The 21,094-nt window shown below is 38.6% G+C and overlaps 1 protein-coding gene across 1 annotated transcript in view; it reads left to right on the top strand.

Moving 5' to 3' along the window:
- LOC115218902 (zinc finger protein 271-like) overlaps nt 1–14,973 on the top strand; it is a 37,867-nt gene extending 22,894 nt beyond the window's left edge. Inside the window, exon 2 of the mRNA XM_029788900.2 lies at nt 10,337–14,973. Within this exon, the coding sequence (XP_029644760.1) occupies nt 11,433–14,150 (2,718 nt within the window). The 5' untranslated portion in view covers nt 10,337–11,432 and the 3' untranslated portion in view covers nt 14,151–14,973. The remainder of the gene's footprint in view (nt 1–10,336) is intronic.
- The last annotated feature ends 6,121 nt before the right edge of the window (nt 14,974–21,094 follow it).

Below are 21,094 nucleotides of genomic sequence, written 5' to 3'. Positions count from 1 at the left end.
GAGTTGAGGTGATAGGAGACCAGTTGTAAGCTGTGATGGGGTGGGTTAAATCCATTGCCACCTGGCCCTTAAATATCTTTATAGTGAGGTACCTTTCGGATCTGGAAACTGGTCTGAGGATAGCTTCCTCCCTTCATCCTAACAATCTTATAGGGGCTGAGAAAGGTACTGGGTATCTCCTCTCCCCTAATTTAAACATTGTGTATTTGCTCGGCCAACCTCTCAACCATAATTTGGAGGTGAAGTTGTAAGATGCTGTAATGATAAAAGTGCTGGCATATTTTTTTATGTTTAAGGCTGGTGGGACTATTTACTTAGTACAACACATTACAGTCAGGACCTCCTCCCTATCTAAACCTACCGAGATACGTGGTGGGAGAGGAAAGTGAGGGCTCTTTTGAATTTATTCTTTACAATTTACACATGCACATACACACACACTCACATCATCATCGTCATCGTTTAAGGTCTGCTTTCCATGCTGGCATGGGTTGGACGGTTTGACTGAGGACTGGCAAGCCAGAAGGCTTCACCAGGCTCCAATCTGATCTGGCAAGGTTTCTACAGCTGGATGCCCTTCCTCGTGCCAACCACTCTAAGAATGTAGTAGGTGCTTTTTACGTGCTACCAGCACAAGGGCCAGTCAGGCGGTACTGGCAATGACCACGCTTGAATGGTGCTTTTTACGTGCCACCAGCATGGGAGCCAGTCAGGCAGTACTGGCAACAACCACATGTTTGAATTTACAAATCAAAAGAATAAAGTATCCAGTACTTATAGAAGACTTGCTGTGAAAAGCAGAAATGTGAAACTAGGAGGGAAGCCTCAGCTCTATGTGTGTGTGTGCATGCGTGTGTGTGTGTAGCCATGTGACAATACACATGGTTTCCTCCAGACTATCTGCTCCTTCATCCTTTATCTCCTCTCTGGACATTTTCCCCTTTCCGACAAAGAGCCATAATCAAAATATTATTTTTCCATCTAAAATTTTCACTGAGGTTCAATCTAATCTATTCACTGTGTACATCTAATTGACTTTTGTTGTTTCTTTCCTGTTTTTAATTTTTGATTTACCTATATATATGTGTATATATATATGTATGTATGTATGTATACCAAAGCAAGTGTGAGTTTGACTTGGTAGCATGTACCATATTTTTCGCTAATTATTTTAGGCATTTATGTTATCATAGGTAGACAGTTGGCACTCTCTCAGCTTTCTCACCTTTTGTGGCAGCTGGGAGAGGAAGGAAGGAAGTGGTACTCATTTTCAGCTGAGTTAACCAGGACATTGTGAAGTGAAGTGCCTTACCCAAGGAAACACTGCAACCTTACGACAGTGGTTTCATCTCCCTGACCAGTGGTTGTAAGAAGGGGTTGGGGATTATTTTCTTGTGGAGTATCCCAGGTTGATCAGAGTTGGTGTAATCAAATCCAGGCTCTACATGATCTAGGGCTAGGGTTCAATACTGACCCCTAGGGGTCTGTTCTATATATGTCTGTCCAAAGGGTCAACAAATACCTAAAATGATTTTGAACATTATGGGTCCTAAATTATTAACAAACTGAATCTAGATTATGGATGATTTGAGGCTAAAACTCACTAATTTCTAGCAAAATATTGATACAATAACTAGCATTTACCAAACACATATTTCACATTAAATATTCCAACTGAACGTTTATCGCTCTTTATCAATTTTGTTAAGTATTTTCATTAAATGTCTTTAAATATTTCTTATTAAAAAGTGGCAATGACATAAAAGTCACAAAAGAATTATTGTTTTTAAACCAAGAAATTTTTTATTAATTAGGAGGAATTACAACCGTGTTTCGTGGTCTGCTACCACAACAGCTCCTTTATAGGATCCAGTTAGCTCAAGACATCATCAGGAGGAACCACGTCTGGTTTCAGCCCCTACTCCTCTACCGTTTTGACGTGGCGCCCCCCACCCCACCCCATCTTTCGGAGGTGTCTTCAGCTCTGGTGTTGGGAGCATGTCTTCTTTCTTCTTCTTTCTTCTGTTCCCTGGCCTCTTCGATGTAGCGTCAACGAGTGTCAGCAGGCGACTGACTGACTTGTCAAAATTTTCCCTTTAAATACCTGCTGCTAGGCTCCAGCAAGTTGTCACATGACTAGTGAAGGCACATAGTTTTAGCGTGTAGTTTTATTGAAAAAATTTTCATGATGGGTTCAATAAGTTATCAGCAATTCTATGAGATGTTCAATGCTATAAGAAGTTTAGCAACCTCTAATCTAGGTTAATCAAAACCGATCCTTCGTTACTGAGGATCAGTTTTGATTACTCCCTAGGAATAGCCAGTACTTTATCTGTGAAGATTCCTGACATGACAATCCAGTCAAACACTATAGTTAGATACTTTTACATGATCCCATTTAATGCTGTAAAGTGGTTGGCATTGGGAAGGGCATCCAGCCATGAAACCCATTCCAAAAGACAGTGGAGCTTGGTGCAGACTTTAATGATGGTGATTATAGATTGAAATCCAGGTGTTGGCCTAGCCTTTTTGCCTCCCTGATGGAATAAAATATATGTACCAATAATAAATACAGTTCAATGCTATTTGATTGTTTCACAACACAATTCACTAATTTCTTACTTCGAGAAACATGAACAAATGAAATATCATAATCACCCTCATCATTATCATTTAATGTGCCCTTTTCCCTGCTTGCATGGGACAAACGGAATTTGTTTAGACAGATTTTATTTTGTCATAACCGGATGCCCTTCCTGTCACCAACACTCACCTGTTTCCCAAGCAAGACAATATTTTCTCACGGCCAAGCGTGCTTTTCATGAAAGATTGGGTGCACAAAAGCACACACACACACATACATATATGATATGCTTCTTTCAGTTTCCGTCTACCTCATCCACTCATAAGGCTTTGGTTAGCTCTGGTCTACAGTTGAAGACACTTGCCTAAAGTGCTGCGAAGTGGGCCTGAACTGAAGACTGCATGGTTGGGAAGCAAGCTTTGCGACTACACAGTTTTTATACATACATATATATATATATATATATATATATATATACATACATACATACACGTATTCTTTTATTCTTTTACTTGTTTCAGTCATTTTGACTGTGGCCATGCTGGAGCACTGCCTTTTAGTTGAAGAAATCAACGCCTGGACTTACTTTTTATAAGGCTGGTACTTCTTTTATCAGTCTCTTTTGCTGAACTGCTGAGTTACAGGGATGTAAACACACCAACATCAGTTGTCAAGCAATGGGTGGGGGACAAACAGACACAAACGCACAAATACATACACATATATAAATGAATATGATCTACACCACATATTGAGTACTTTTTTCCTCATATTGTAAATCTGAACACATGCTGATGAGGTCTAATAAGACTGAAATATATCTCTAGTGTCACTATGTCTGCTGAAGATCAGACTATCTTTCTTATTCACCAATTTTTTTACAATTTTAATTGGGTCACTTTTCAGAGATTTCAGTGGTTTTTGGTGTTGAGTTATCTCCCTTGCTTAAAGTTCATTTAATCATTAACACTGCAACCCCCCCCCCTCTCTCTTTCTCTACATATATGTGTGTGTGTATTTGCTTATTGAGTCTGGAGGCTGAGACAGTGCCCATGAGCTTTGCGGTCTCACCAAGACTGATACTGTTTAGTGTTCCATTTAAACTGTTACAGGTCAACACCTGGAAAAAAAGACATGAGCAAGGAAGAGATTCCAGAAGGCTTATGCTTTGGGGAGAAAAAACTAGGTGTAGTAGCTGGTATAGTGTTGGTGGGAGGCGGGTGGAAACAGCAAGGATGATGAGAGGTGGAAATCCTTGCTGGTTGATGTATGAGAGTTACTATTTCCAAAGAATTAGCCATTGTACAGGGTGGACCAAAATGATCTGACACATTTGGAGGCTTAATAAAAGCATAATATAAGAAATGATGAAAAGAAAAATTTTATTTTCTGAATGTACATATAATGCCATTTTATTTCATTAAGTTTTAAAAATGAAATCAGCTAAATGCTTCCCATCTTTGTCAACACACTGTTGGAGACGTTCATGAAAGTTATCGATAACTCTACGGATCATTCCTTCTGGAATGGTTAAATGTGATTTCTTCTTGTGGGGATATTTAGAATCAAAAATATTTAGTCATCACCCTCGAGCTATTGATGAATTAAAACATGCAATTTGTGTAGAAATAGCAACCATTCCAGAAGGAATGATCCAAAGAGTTATCGATAACTTTCATGAACGTCTCCAACAGTGTGTTGACAATGATGGGAGGCATTTAGCTGATTTAATTTATTTTTAAAACTTAATGAAATAAAATGGCATTATATGTACATTCAGAAAATAAAATTTTTATTTTCATTATTTCTTATTTTGTGCTTTTATTAAGCCTCCAAATGTGTCAGATCATTTTGGTCCACCCTGTACAGCTTTGATAAACTAAGTTATTATGGGATCACCGTATTTGATGTGTTAGGGGTTACTTAGACATACACTGTGGGGTGTGTTTGTGTTCATTTACTTGAAACTGAAAATTTTCCATTTCCTAGATAGAGATTAAGTAGTGTAAGTAAAAATGAAGTTTGTGAGTTTGGGTGAGTCCATATTCTGCAGGGAGAAGAGGAATCTGACATTTTAGGACTGGTCTTTTGTCCAAGAGGAAAATGACTTTTTCTGTCCCTGTTCTGAAATATCAGAAATGGCACAGAAACACATCCAAACGCTTCAGCTTCACTGAATAAGATCTCCCAAAACAAACCACCACTACCACCCACCTCCACCATTTAACTCAAACCTTGATTTGATACTTCTGTCTAAAAATGAAATAACTCTCTTATAAATAGCTTATACGTTTATACACCTAACCTTCATGATATCATCTCCGACAAAACCAGTTTTCTGTTTGAAAAGAGTTTATCAAGACAGGAATCAGCTGTTTCGCATTCTTAACTTTTCCTCTTGTTTTTCTAGTCAGTTCTTTTCACTTCAAAACCACAACCTGAGATTTAAACAGTGTCTGTTTTTGAAGCTTCTATTACAACACCATATTTCAAACAGAAAGGGACATACCCATAGCTTGAGAAAGGTCATTGTGACACAGGGAATAAGGACATGGGTGTGTTTGTCACAACTCCTTGTCTGCTTTAGTCACACATATTAAGTATGGTACTTGGTCCCTCTTATCCTCCTTTGTTACTGGTAATTATTTTGATTAAACCTAAATAAGCTTAGCTGATCATAATGAAGTTTGACCTTGGATCTGTAATTTCTGACCATTCTTTATTACATCAGAGTGGTGGTAGGGGCCACTTTGCTTGCTTTCTTTCTATGTCCTTTGCTCAAAGTCTCCACCTTACCAGAATCCCATCAATAGAGAGGCTCTTGCTATCCAGGAGCACTGATATCAAATCCAAACAGAACTTTATCTCTTGGTAAAGGTTTTGGGCTTCAAGAATACGCAGGGCCTTTGCACCTAAGTCAGTGGAGGTAAGGGGCTTTCTTTGGTTCCTGCAATAGCACTAAAGACCCTGCAGTGAATTTTATTGGTGAAAGATTTAAGTTTAATTAACAATTGAAGCTTGCACTTCAGAAAACAAGGGGTTGTTTAAAAAGAAAAGAGAATTTGACTTTGGTTGTTGTTGACCAAATGCTTGAAACTTAGGAATGTGTCCCTGTACTTAAGTCAGTTGGTAGGTGTTGTTTGAAGTGTGACTTTAGTTAGAAACTCCTTCCATTAGTTAAACTTCATCTTGAGAGGGGTCCTAGCACTAAAAGCCAGGCTGAGTGAATAGAATATTCTTTTCAACTCTAGGTACGAGGCCCGAAATTTTGGGGAAGGGGGCCAGTCGATTAGATCGACCCCAGTATGCAACTGGTACTTAATTTATCAACCCCAAATGATGAAAGGCAAAGTCAACCTCAGCAGAATTTGAACTCAGAACACGAAGACAGACGAAATACTGCTAAGCATTTCGCCCGGCGTGCTAATGTTTCTGCAAGCTTGCCGCCTTGAATGAATAGAATATTAGAGCACTAACTCATAGGTTTTGAGCTTATGTCTTTGAGGAGGTTGCTTCATGTGTTCTTGGTCACTTAACTATTTTGCAACCACATGGTTTCAAATTCAATTCAGCTGTCTGAATAATAGATAGGATAAAAATCCTTCTCAAGTTTTCCAGTTTCTGTGGTGCATATATACCCCACTGGATAGGATTGCGGTCCATCGCAGGATTACTCATTTTTACTAGTTGAGTGGACTGGAACAATGTGAAATGAAGTGTTTTGCTCAAGAACACAATGGATCTAAAGGAATCTAAAGCACAGCCTTACGAGCATGAGCCCAACACCCTAACCACTAAGCCATGTGTCTCCACAATCCTGTCTGTTTCCATGGGCAAATTACTTCTGCTGTAGTCTTGTGCTGACCAGTATCTTATGAGTGACATTGGTTGGTGGAAACAATGCCAAAGCCTGTTGTGTGTGTGTGTGTGTGTGTCTCAGTCTCCTCTTCTGCATCTTAACATTGTTTATGCATGTAAGGTGTAGAACAGTGTTGCCGTTTAGGTGATATCAATGTTTGGCCATTTTGTGGTTGGACATGTGAAAGGTGAAGGGAATATATACTTTATTTGGAAACAAGTAAGTTATTAGCAACAAGAAGACCAGCCAGCCATAGAAAACGGACTCAGCAAAGTCTCATCCGACCCATGCCAGCCTGGAGAATGTGTGTGTGTATGTATGTATGCGTATATATATATATATATATATATATATATATATGTGTGTGTGTGTGTGTGTGTACACGTATGACAGTAACAAGCAAGAAAATGAGTAATCAACATCACATTGGTGGTTGAATAATTTGTTTTAATAGAAAGATTGATGTTAATGTGACATATATATATATATATATATATATATATATATATATATTTCTTTACTATTCACAAGGGGCTAAATATAGAGGGGACAAACAAGGACAGACAAAGGGATTAAGTCGATTACATCGACCCCAGTCCGAAATTGGTACTTTATTTATCGACCCCGAAAGGATGAAAGGCAAAGTCTACCTCGGCGGAATTTGAGCTCAGAATGTAACGTCAGACGAACTACCGCTAAGCATTTCGTTGTCAGATTTTATACTGAAAAACCAATGCTACTGAAATTGGTGGGATGGTGGGGTGTTAGGAATGCCAGCCAAATGGTTCAAGTCCTCTTAGTAACACTGTGCCCAAGATACCAAACCAAGACTGGTCTAGTCCAGTTAGCCGTAAACAGGTACCATTGAGCTGTCTTCAAAAGTATCTTTCAAGCTTGTCTCTAAGCATCCTTCATCACAGTCACCCGGTGAACTCCCATCATTGCGAAGGACAAGATTGATGGAGTGTTTATTAAATCTAATTTCAAATCCTGTCAAATCTTAACTTACTTTCACGGTAACAGAAATGCACCCCAACCAACAAATTACCACACAGCTTCTGTCTACCCAAACATTACTTTTAAGAAACCCCTGTCTATCAGATATTTCTCACAATTTGCACAAACCCTCTCTGCCAAATTCCATTCAAAATATTTGGAGGCAGCCACGTCTGTCAAATTTCACAATGTTTTTGCCTACTTAAGGCACTCACGGAGTGGTTGGCGTAAGGAAGGGCATCCAGCTGTAGAAACACTGCCAGATCAGACTGGAGCCTGGTGCAACCTTCTGGCTTCCCAGATCCCCGGTTGAACCATCCAACCCATGCTAGCATGGAGAACGGACGTTAAACGATGATGATGATGAAGGTTATGAATTTGATGAAACTTAAACCAAGGTGTCACAGTGGGACTGAACCTGAAGTTATGTTGCTAAAAACAAAGCTCTTAACCCCCTCACAATCATGCTTGTCTATATATATTTGTCTGACTAACCGATCTGGTTAGTTTGTCTGACTTATAAAACCTGTCTAACTTGTCTATTTTACCAGTCTAACTTGTCTCTCAAACCAACTTTACACAGTCAAACTTATAAATTTTTGCATTTCATTACATTCTTAGTTTCCCTTCATATATATATATGTGTGTGTGTGTGTTGGCCTGCTCGCTTAGCCAGTGGAGTGGTGTCATTTGAAGGCTAAAGCAATGTGAAGCGCATTGTGACCAGCGATATGTAGCAACATCTGATAGCCTGGTCAGTCATGGGGATATATATATATATATATATATATATATATATAAATATATATATATATATATGTAAATAATAATAATAATAATAATATTTTATAAACTTAAATCTTATTAGTGATCACCATGCATTGACTAAGGTAAATAGTCTAATATTGGGGCATATAAGCCCTCAGTGGAAAAAAGCAGGGTTTGCCGTATGCATGGGACATGAACTCATGCCTCTTTGAATATATATATATTTCGTATTATGCTGAGTAGCAGTAAACAGTCCTAGAATTTTCAACTCAAGTCATATACATCCAGCTACTCCGAATCGTTGTTAGAGTATTCGCATAAGTGGAGTCAAGAGCAGCTAGATTGTGCCAGCATCAAGCCATATTACTCTTTTACTTGTTTCAGTCATTTAACTCCGGCCATGCTGGAGCACCGCTTTTAGTCGAGCAAATTTACCCCAGGACTTATTCTTTGGAAGCCTAGTACTTATTTGGTCTCTTTTGCCAAACCGCTAAAGTTACAGGGACGTAAACACACCAGCATCCGTTGTCAAGCGATGTTGGGGGGGACAACATATGTGTGTATATATACATATATACGACGGGCTTCATTCAGTTTCCGTCTACCAAATCCACTCACAAGGCTTTGGTCGGCCCGAGGCTATAGTAGAAGACACTTACTTGCCCAAGGTGCCACGCAGTGGGAATGAACCCAGAACCATGTGGTTGGTAATCAAGCTACTTACCACACAGCCACTCCTGTGCCAAGGACTCCAAATTTGCCATCAAGATGTAGGACAAGATACTGTGATAGCCTGGACTTCAGAGGTCCACAGCTCTTCAATATCCTCCCGAAGGACCTGAGAGACCTGCATGGGGTGGATGCAGATGTCTTTAAAATAAAGCTGGACCTCTTCCTGTCAGGTGTCCCAGATGAACCAACTTCACAGCAGGAGGTGCAGATGAGGGCAGCTGCATCAAGCTCTCTCATGCACCAAATGGCAATTGCTAAAAAGCATTCGTGAAGTAAAATCATGTAGCAACACCGAATGGCGGTGCCCCAGCATGGCCAGAGCTCGTGAGCTGAAACTAGATAAAATGAAAAAAAATGAAAATAAGATTATGATTTAGGGTATCTAAGAGATACAACCACGCTGGAAATAGCAGCCAAAACTTGACTCTAAAACCACATTAAATGTTCATACAGCACCAGAAGAGAAGACAAAAAGACAAAATAAACTAGCAAAAAATTACTGGATAATTCCAGATCCCGGATTTCTGGCTCTGCATAAGAAATGCTTTGCCTCATCAGTGGAATATACACAGATAGTAACATAAATACACATCAGACTAAAGCCTGGTACAGCCTCTTGGCTTCCCAGACCCCGGTCGAACCGTCCAACCCGTGCTGGCATGGAAAATGGACATTAAACAATGATGATGATGGATGATGATAAATTTATATATATATATATTGTGTACCGTTGGCTATTTTTTTTCCTCTGTCTTCCCTTCTCTGGATCTTTCCTTCTCTTATGTTTCCGACGAAGAGCTCCGCTCGAAATGTTAAACCCTCCTTCTTTCCTTCTTTCCTGAGCGTCCAATAATACTATATTTGTTCCACGTCCTCGCGTTGTTGTGTTTTTTGTGCTTTCTTGTTTGGATTAACTATATATATATATGTATGTATGTATTTATATATGTATGTATGTATATATAGGGTTGAAACATCAAAAGACGTTTCTATTCTTCCCAAGCATCAACCTAATACATCTGCTTGTTCCCTCACCTGTCTTCATCTTCGTTTTCTGTAAAATTTGAACTATATATATAGATATAATTGTACACTTTTAACTCTTTAATATTCAGATTTCTTTGTTAAATGTTATTTAACTTAATTTATTCACATTGCTTTGAATCAATCATGAATTATCTTGTTAGTTCAAAATTTCAATGATATGATTGTTATTTTTAGAATGACATTGCAGGGTAGGTATGAAAAGTTGGATCTGGTTAGCTTTAACATAAGAGGGATAGAATATTGGGGCCAGATATGGTCAGTTTAAATGCTTAAAGGGTTAAATATTGAGTTCTATATGTCCTATTTTTTTGCCAGCAAGCCTGTATATATATATATTTATTTATTTTCAGATTTGTTTGCTGTCCTTACAGATGCTGCCCACCACTCAAAAATGGAGATCAACTTCTGAAGAATCCCTGAATAGCCTTTCTCACATTTGATACATTTTATATCTTCTGCTTCTTTTATAAAGGTTTTTGGCAACTGGGACACTTTACGCATGGCATATTTGGTCCACCCAAAGGAAATTCCCACACCAACCTAACAATCAGCATTGCACGTGTTGTTCTGTCTCTCGGCTTTATAACAACACAACCGCACTTTGAAAAATACTAAATACAACTGCATATGATAACTGTGGTGGATTTTCATTGCTGTGTGTATATATACAAAATCTCTGCCCATGTTGCTGTATACATTCATAACTGAAAACCTGTGTGTGTCTGTAGGAAATTTCTAACCACATGTTGAATCTTAATCAATAAGAATTAGCATCCACTTCTTTTCCGAACATTTCTAGCTTTCATATATATATATGTATATATATGTCTGTATACATACACGTATGTAGATATGTAATAGGGGTTGCTTGAGTTGGTATTTCTAACTCTTCAGATTCTTATTATGCAATATATGTATATATATATATATGTATGTATATTGATAACCTGATGTTCTGTGGATCGATTGACAAACGATGAAAATTTGTGTTCCGTTAAAAGATAATTTGGAGTCGTATTTTTGTTTTAGTTGACCCCTTATAGATATACCTTGACCCTTTTGTTTACTACCTGAGTACACGGCATTGTTTTGCTCCCCTTAATTTGTGTCACAAAGGTCGGAGATCACTTTGTCCGTTTGATGGTTAGTAGTTTGTGTGTTGTGTCTGTGATTTGAACTGCTGAACACTTTATCAGGAATGATGATACTGTAAAAAGTACAACATGTAGTAGTCGAGGATGTCAATAGTCCTCATCTATAGTCTTGCTGGTTTATGATGTAAACTGTTCCTTTTACATAGCTGTTGTCACCATCATCATCATCATTATCAACAACTACAGTACCACCATAACCATCATCATTACCATAACCATTTGTGTCACCACCATCTTCTCCCTATTGTAGCAAATCAAATGTAATTTGGAAGCACAGTGACATCTACCCAATATGTACCCTGTTCAGTCTAGCTACCCTATTGGAAGTCAGCAAGGCATTAACAGCCAATCGTTGTACCAAAACCACCATCTGAAAGGCCACCCGAATGCTTCGTCTGGGGGCAAGGCATTTCGACCTTTGGATGGCTCTGGAGGCACAACAGGGACAGCCACTAGCGTTACGACGTCTAGTGGAGGCGGAAAGAGCTTTAGAAATGATACCATTGCCCGCAAAGATTTGTCTAATCAAAGACCTGCCTTGCCTAACCTCAATCAGGGTAGTTCCTCTACAAACAATAACACCACTACCAGCACATCCCTTATCCAAAAGACATATCCGTGTACGATTTGTAAGAAGATATTTTCTAGCCCATTTTTTCTCAAGAACCATGAGCAAACTCACCAGATACATTCAATGGGGTCCACCAAACCATTCGGCTGTTCTGGTTGTCACAAGCAGTTCTCTTTATTCGTGGACTTAAAGAATCATAATTGTATGCCTGTCCAATCCCAGGCAACACAGGAAATGACAGGCCAAAGAAATCTGATGGGCAACAACATGCATTCAAAGCCCTATCACTGCGACATATGCAACAGAGGCTTTTCTCACCACGCCAATTTAAAGTTGCACCTTCGCACCCATTCCGGTGATAAACCATTTTCTTGTGAGGTATGCGGCAAAAGTTTCTCTCAGAAGAACTGTCTAAATGATCACAAGCGGCTTCACAGTGGAGATTTATTTTACTGCAGTTACTGCAAGAAGCCATTCGCCAATGAATTCTTTCTGCGTAATCATCTAAGAACTCATACTGGCGAGAAGCCTTTTGAATGCAACTTTTGCGACAAGAAGTTTTCACAGCGTGGTAACTTGAAAACTCATATGCGCATACACACAGGGGAGCGACCGTTTCAATGTGATCTCTGCGACAAATCGTTTGCTCAAAAGAATTGCCTGACAGATCACAAACGCCTTCACTCTGGCGACATGTTTTTCTGTATTGTCTGCAAGAAAGCATTCACTAACCAATTTTTCTTGAAAATCCACGAACAGAGCCATACTGCTGTGAATAATAGTGAAGGAGGTGAAAATATGTTCTATTGCACCTTCTGCAAAAAGGGTTTCTCAAATCAGTTTTTTCTACGTAATCACGAACGGACACACACAGGGGAAAAACCTTTCCACTGCCAGTTCTGTGGTAAATCATTTGCTCAAAGTGGAAACTACCGTACACACATGAGGATACATACTGGCGAGAAGCCGTTTGTCTGTGATGTTTGCGGAAAAGCATTTACTCAAAGGAACAGCCTTAGTGACCATAAGCGTTTCCACACTGGCGAACTCTACTATTGTAGTGTATGCAAGAAGGCCTTCTGCAATCAGTTTTTCTTGAAGATTCACGAACAGACACATTCAGGAGAAGTGTATTATTGTTCATACTGTAAGAAAGGTTACCCAAATCAGTTCTTCTTAAAAAATCACTTGAGGACTCACACAGGTGAGAAACCATTTGTGTGCCAATTTTGCAATAAAGCTTTTGCCCAACGAGGGAACTTGAAACTTCACGTGCGAATACACACGGGGGAGAAACCCCACGTGTGTGACATCTGTGGCAAAGGTTTTGCACAGAAAAACTGTCTGATTGATCACAAGAGAATTCACAGCGGGGATTTGTTCTTCTGTATTGTTTGTAACAAAGCATTCACAAACCAGTTTTTCTTAAAAATCCACGAACAAGCTCACACTGGAGAGATGTTCTATTGCAGTTACTGCAAAAAGGGATTTTCTAACCAATTCTTTTTGAAAAATCACGAACGGACCCATACAGGAGAAAAGCCTTTCCAGTGTAATTTCTGTAAAAAGAGTTTTTCTCAACGAGGAAATCTAAAATTACATTTGCGAAGACATACTGGGGAGCGGCCATTTAATTGTGACGACTGCGGAAAATCTTTCAGTCAACGCAACAATCTGATCGACCACAAGAGAGTCCACAACGGAGAATTGTTTTACTGTAACTTCTGCAAAAAGCCATTCTGTAACAAATTTTTCCTACAAAACCATGAACGAACTCACACAGGTGAAAAGCCATTTGAGTGTGAGTACTGCAAGGAGAAGTTTTCACACCAGGGTAATTTAAAGACTCACCTTCGCAAACACACTGGAGAGAAACCATTCTCGTGCGACCATTGTGGCAAATCCTTCACCCAACGACCCAACTTGACCAACCACAAGTGTCCTGCGGCAATAGCTGCTGCTGCCGCCGGGGACCGGATGTTTCTGAAGGGAACCAATACCCTCTCATCGACAATCAACAGCCTTGGTAAGAAGTTCAACACCAGCACAGTCGGTAGTGATGGCGAACTGAAATCGCTGAACTACAGCTCTTCGAACAAAGAAGCCAACTCCCAAATGAAACCAAACATCAAAAACAGTGAGCTTGTACGTGATCAATCAAACCAACAGAGCAAAGATTCCCAAGTGACCACCCCGATTAGGCCGCAGGCGTCTACTGCGTCCTCTTCACATTCCAATTCGACCTACATTCACGGAATGCCTCAGTCGTGGGAAAACAACTATTTGTGGTCTCGGGGCTTTGCTGTTCCACCATTAATAGGCTCCGCGTGGCCCAGTGTCACCTGTGCATCCAAACAAAACAAGCAAAACGCTTGGGGCAACCTCCAAGGGATGCACTCTTCACGAAATACATCAGAAGATATCAGTAGTTCCAAGTGAAAATCGGTGGGGTAAATTACGATAATGATAATAATTATAATTAAAATAACATTAATAATAATAGTTGATCTTTGTCTCTTAATAAACATTAATATTCTTTCCTCTGTCTCATTGCATTATTCAAAACATGACTCTGTTCTCTCACCTGACAAAAATGTAACTACTAGAGACATCTTGTGGTGAAAAACCAAAACCAAAGACCTAGTCAGGGTCAGTAACTCATCCACCACTGGGTGGTTTATATTTTTTTTTCAAATGACATTTTTGGTTACACCTCAAAAGTTAATGCAAGAGAGGAAAATGTATTTGTTATAAAAAAAAAAATTGACTTTGAGGTGTGTACAGGGCCTGGACATTAACACACCTCAGCACATCACAATTTGTTTACAAACACTCATATGTAACAACAACAACAAATAAAGGTTGTAACACATTTCCACATTCAAAAGATAAACTTCATTTTCACGCACATACACACACATAATATTTACATACACATACATAATACTCATGCAGTCTTAACATAATGCTTGCAAACAATACACTCAAGCTATTATTACATATTGAAACGAGAAAAAAAAAAAATAATAATAATAATAATAATAAATTTTTTAAAAAAACAACAACAAACAAATGTAATATTTTGTATTTAATGAAAAAAATTTTCAAAACCTAAATAAAAATGCAGTGTTGTGTAAAAAAAAAAAGATAATAACAATAATAATAATAATAATAATAAAGTACTAGTCGAGTACTGAGGTCAGTGTTACTGACTGTCTTGAAAATTGTTGACCTTGTGCTTAAATTTGAAATCAAATAATAATAAAAACAATCAATACAGTATAGGACTGAAAATGTGTAAATATAATATAAACTGGACCCTAATACTTTGTTGGTTATAACCCTTTAACTAGGGCTTGCTATGTATATAATTCCTTCATATATCCTTTCTTTTTCCATACACATACACACACATATACACTATTCTCGCTTTGTCTGCTTGCTTAACCTGAGGATTGAACCAGTCTTGGCTACTGACCCCTGATGTATATGTGTGTGTGTATGAGTGTAGGTGGGTGTATTAGCAGAAAATAACGATGCAGATGGATAAGGGAATTTGGGGAGGAAAAACAAAAAGACAGCACCAATGGATGTAAGCAAGTCTGGTCCTTTTCTTGGAGGCACATGGTCTAGTGGTTAGAGTAGCGGACTCGCGGTTGAGGGATCGCGGGTTCGAATCTCAGATCGGGCGATGTGTGTGTTTACAAGCGAAACACCTAAGTTCCACGCGGCTCCGGCTGATGGTAATGGCGAACTTCTGCTGACTCTTTCGCCACAACTTTCTTTCACTCTTTCCTCCTGCATTTTGCAGCTCACCTGTGACAGACCGGCGTCCCGTCCAGGTGGGGCACCTATACGCCAAGGAAACGGGAAACCGGCCCTTATGAGCCAGCCATGGCTTCGAGAAGGAACAAACAACTGGTCCTTTTCTCAGCTGTCCTTGGGAATTTTGTTCCCTGCATGTACCAATTCTTCTTCTTCTCACTCAGGAATTTAAGAAACATCTCAAATTCCTGGTTCGTGGTCTGTTCGTATATTTACATACATCTTTCACTTGTTTCTGTCATCTGAGTGTGGCCATGCTCCATCGAAGAAATCAACCCCAGAACTTATTCTTTGTAAGCCAAGTACTGTTGGTCTCTTTTGCCAAACTGCTAAGTTACAGGGACATAAACACACCAGCATCGGTTATCAAGCAATGGTGGGGGAGACAAAGACACACACACACATGTAAATATATACACATATATATATATACATAACAGGCTTCTTTCAGTTTCCATCTACCAGATTCACCCACAAGACTTTGATCAGCCCAAGGCTATAGCAGAAGACACTTGCCCAAGGTGCCACACAGTAGGACTGAACCTGGAACCATGTGGTTGGAAAGCAACTTCTTACATATGTATACATACATACACACATCTTCCCACCTGCACCACACATTAACTCATTTGGGAATTGAACTAAACTCAGTAAAAACTGATCTCTGATATGTATATATATATATGTATATATATATATATGTATGTATGTATATATGTGTGTATATCTGGGGATCGCACCATATTCTCTTAGTATCTACTCATCTGGGAATTGAACCAACCTTGGAAACAACTTTTTTTTTTTTGAAAGGAAATGATCCATGTCTACAGCAAAAGCAGACTTTTTCTGTACCAAATCCTCTGGTCCTCTCCTCCATTCCCATGTAACTGCTCGACCCCCGCTCCCCCCGAATTTTTGTTATTAACCTTTGACTCTCTGCCAAACTAGAAGCAATACACAAGCCAAAATATATTGTTTGTTTTTGTATTTTTTTATTATTATTCATGTGCCATCCCCTCTTCCTCTTCAAAAAAACTACTTCTTTAATCACATCGTTCCATCATCCTCATCATCATCACCATCATTCTTGCTAGCATCTGACCACACATTTCACTCATCATCTCCATGCTCAATCATTGTTGATTATTTTTATTATTATTATTTGCCTTTCGTCCTTTTGGGGGTCAATAAAATGAGGACCGGTCAAGCAGTGGAGGTTGATGAAATCAAACAGCTTCTTGCCCAAAATTTCCGGCCTTGTATCTATATCTTTTATCTTCTACTTGTTTCAGTCATGAGGGCACGGCCATGCTTGGGCACTGCCTTGAAGAATTTTTAGTTGAATGAATCGACCCTTTTTTTTAAGCCTGGTACTTATTCTATCAATCTCTGTTGCTGAACTGCTAAATTACAGGGATGTCAACACACCAGCACCAGTTGTCAAGCAGTGGTGAGAAACAAAGACATACTCATATATATATATATATATATGTTGGGCTTCTTTCAGTTTCCATCCACCAAATCCACTCACAAAGCTTTGGTTGGCCTGAGGCTATAATAGCAGACAACTGCCTAAGGTGCCACACAGTGGGACTGAACCCAGAACCATATTGTTAGAAAGAAAACTTCTTACCACACAGCCACACCTGTCCCTACAGTACAAAGAATTATTATTATTATTATTATTAGGTGAATTAGCAGAATCATTAGAATGTTGGAAAAATGCCTTATTCTTTCTTTTACTTGCTTTAGTCATTTGAGTGCAGCCATGCTGGAGCACCACCTTTAGTCAAGCAAATCGACCCCAGGACTTATTCTTTGTAAGCCTAGTACTTATTCTGTCGGTCACTTTTGCCGAACCGCTAAGTTACGAGAACATAAACACACTAGCATCGGTTGTCAAGTGACATTGGGAGGACAAACACACACACACATACATACATACATATATATATATATATATACGATGGGCTTCTTTCAGTTTCTGTCTACCAAATCCACTCATAAGGCTTTGGTCGGCCCAAGGTTATATTAGAAGACACTTGCCCAAGGTGCCACACAGTGGGACTGAACCAGGAACCATGTGGTTGTGGTTGGTAAGCAAGCTCCTTAACCACACAGCTGCTCCTACGCCTTGTATATGTTCTGAGTTCAAATTCTGCCATGGTGAACTTTGCCCTTTAGAGTTGAGAAAATACCAATTAAATCCTGAGATCGGTGTAGTTGACTGACCCCTTTTTCCCCCCAAATTTCAGGCCTTGTACATAGAGTCTTTATTAATGAAGGTGGTGAGCTAACCGAATCATTAGCACGCCAGCCAAAATGCTTAGCAGTATTTCGCCTGTCGCTACGTTCAGAGTTCAAATTCTGCCAAGGTCGACTTTGCCTTTTATCCTTTCAGGGTCAATAAACTAAGTACCAGTGAAACACTGGGTTGATGTAATCAGCTAGTCCCCTCCGCCAAAATTTCAGGCCTTGTACCTATTATAGAAAGGATTATTATTATTACTAAAAAGGGGATGAGCTGGCAGAATCATTAGCATGCTGGAGAAAATGCTTAATGGAATTTTTGTCCTTTATGTTCTGAGTTCAAATTCTGATAAAGTTGATTTTGCCTTTCATCCTTTCTAAGTTGATACAATAAGGACCAGTTACGCACTGGGGTTGACGTAAGCGACTTACCCCCTCCCCTGAAATTGCTGGCCTTGTGCCAGAAATTTGAAACCATTATAATTATTATTAACCCTTTCGTTACTGTATTTATTTTGAGATGCTCTGTGTTTCTTTCAATTACTTTAAATATAACAAAGAATTTAGTAAAATAACTTAGTTACCGTTAAGCTAGTGTTAGGAACATAAATTGTGACTAAGGTTTGGTAGAAGATTTTAATTCAGAACTTTTGGAAACAAAACATTTGTACTACAGAGCCAGAGCCAGTTTCAGCCGGGTTGGTATCAAAAGAGTTAAGGAGTACTGAGCAGGAAGAATTGTTAACCATGTTGAACAAAATGCTTTGCAACATTCAATCTTGACATTCTGAGTTCAAATTCCACCAAGGTCAATTTTTCTTTTTCATTCTTCCAGGATTGATTAAATAAACACCGGTCAAGCACAGAGGTCAATGTAATTGATTGGCCTCCTTGCCTGAATTTCAGGTCTTGTGCCTATAGCAGAAAGGATCATTATTATTAAGATGGAAAGCTGGTAGAATGTTTGGAGTATCAGAAAAATGCTTTTTGGTGTTTCTTCCTGATTTTTACATCTGAGTTCAAATCGCACTGAGGGTCATCCTTTCAGGCTTGATAAAAATTAAGTACCACTCAAGCACTGGGGTCAATGTAATCAATTAACCCCCTTACCTTGAAACTGTTGGTCTTGCGCCAAAATTTAAAACAGTTGTTATTCTAAGGTGGCAAACTGCCAGAAAACATTTGAGAATTGGACAGAATCCTGGTGGTATTATGATTCATTACATTCTGGGTTCAAATTTCACTGAGGTTAACTCGTGAATCAATAAAATAATTACCAGTTGAGCTCCGGGGTTGATGTAATCAACTGTCCCCTTTCCTCAAAATTTCAAGCCCTGAGCCTATAGCAGAAAGGATCATTATTATTTTATAAGTTAATGAAATGAGAGAAGCCGTAGAGCTACCAGGCCAAATATCTTGCAGTGGTAATTAGGCACAGTTCTCTACATGCTGTGTTCAAATCCTGCCAGAAGTAACCTCACCGTTTGACCTCATGAGATTTGATAAGATAAAGCACTGAGGCCAATTCCAATCTTTCCTTTCCAATTTCTGGGGCTTCGATTTATGTCATAAACCATTAACATCAGCAGCAGCATTATCATTTTTTTTTCTTTTCCTAATTTGCATTTTAATTAAAAACGTTTTTATTCTCTTTTCCTATTTTTCTAAGTTTAGTTACTTCAGTATTTACGGGACTTCTTCCACCTTTGCCATTCCCTTTCATTTTTCTCAGTCTCTCTTTCCATCTGTCTATCTATCCCTTTAACTGTTTATCTCTCTTTCTCCCTCTCTATCTATCTGTTTATCTCTCTTTCTCCCTCTCTATCTATCTGTTTATCTCTCTTTCTCCTTCTCTATCTATCTGTCTATTCTTATATCCATCTATACATACATACATATATATATATATATATATATATATTACATACACACATATATAAATCTGTTAATTCACCTGAAGTGATAAAATTAAAGGACTCCATCCATCTATCTGCTGTTCTATCTTCTTGTCTATCTATCTACCTATCTGTCTATATTTAGCTGTCTATCTATCTATCTACCTAACCATTGTTCTCATTACATTAAATGCTAGTTAATAAGCAGAAAAGAGAGAACAAAGCGGTTTGTTAACAGATGGACAGATTAAAGGACTTTTATAAAGATTACATTTTCAGAGAAAACTATATCACTAACCTCACCACCGCCACCACATTACAGCTCTTAACGCCACTACCACCATAACCATCTCTATCAACTCTCCTACCATCATTACCATCCCTCCTGCCACCACTACTATCATTATCACCCCAACACCACCATCACTATCATCATTACCATAACCATCTCATCAAATTCAGTGTATTTTATTTTTCAGTGGACAATAAAATACACCAGGAATCCAGTTGAATGCAATTCTATAGACTTGCAAAAAGAAGAACCATTAAGATTGTGTGTGTGTATGTATGTATGTATACATATATATATATATGTGTGTGTATGTATGTATACATATATATATATATATGTGTGCGTGTGTATGTATGTATACATATATATATATGTGTGTGTATGTATATATATATATATATTGGGTCATCCCATAAATAATGTTTTTATATACTTTATTTTTCAAAATTAAGATAAATTCTTTTTAAATCTAAAATATACTCTCCTCCATTTTCTACAATGCTCTTTTATCCATCTGATAGACTTACAAGGTCCCTCTTCCAAAATTCACTTACCTGTGATAAAAAATATTTCTCCAGTACTGTTCTGATCTTGTCTACAACATTCATATTTTTTTCTGCCCAAATAATTTTGAAGAAGGCATATTAAATGGTAATCAGATGGAGCAATGTCCAGGAAATATGGTTGGTGGGGCATCATTTCCCATTGAAACTGCTCCAGTTTTTGGAATGCCATCCTTACTGTATGTAATGGAAGAACACCTTTCGTCTTGAAACCAAACACCGTTGTTTTTCTTCTGGTGCTGACTTAAGCTACTCAAGTTGATCTCCTTTGTTATCATTTGGTTTGGGTTTAAAAGTACAAAGTGGACTAAATCTTTCATACCCCACCAAACAGATAACACTTTATGTGGGTGAAAACCTTCTTTAGCCTGGGGTGCTGGTGTTTCTCCTTTCCCTGCCCACAGTCTTCAGCACTTGACATTTTTATAGAGAACCCATTTCTTGCCACCAGTTACTATTCGATCTAAAAAGGGTTCATTTGTGAGACATGACAGCAGGGAAGGGCACACATTCACTCTCTGTGCAGGATTAAACTCGGAAAGTTTGTGAGGAACCCAT

Source organism: Octopus sinensis, linkage group LG14 (genome assembly GCF_006345805.1).
Source record: "Octopus sinensis linkage group LG14, ASM634580v1, whole genome shotgun sequence".
NCBI lineage: Eukaryota > Metazoa > Mollusca > Cephalopoda > Octopoda > Octopodidae > Octopus > Octopus sinensis.
This window is presented reverse-complemented; position numbering and strand designations above follow the sequence as displayed.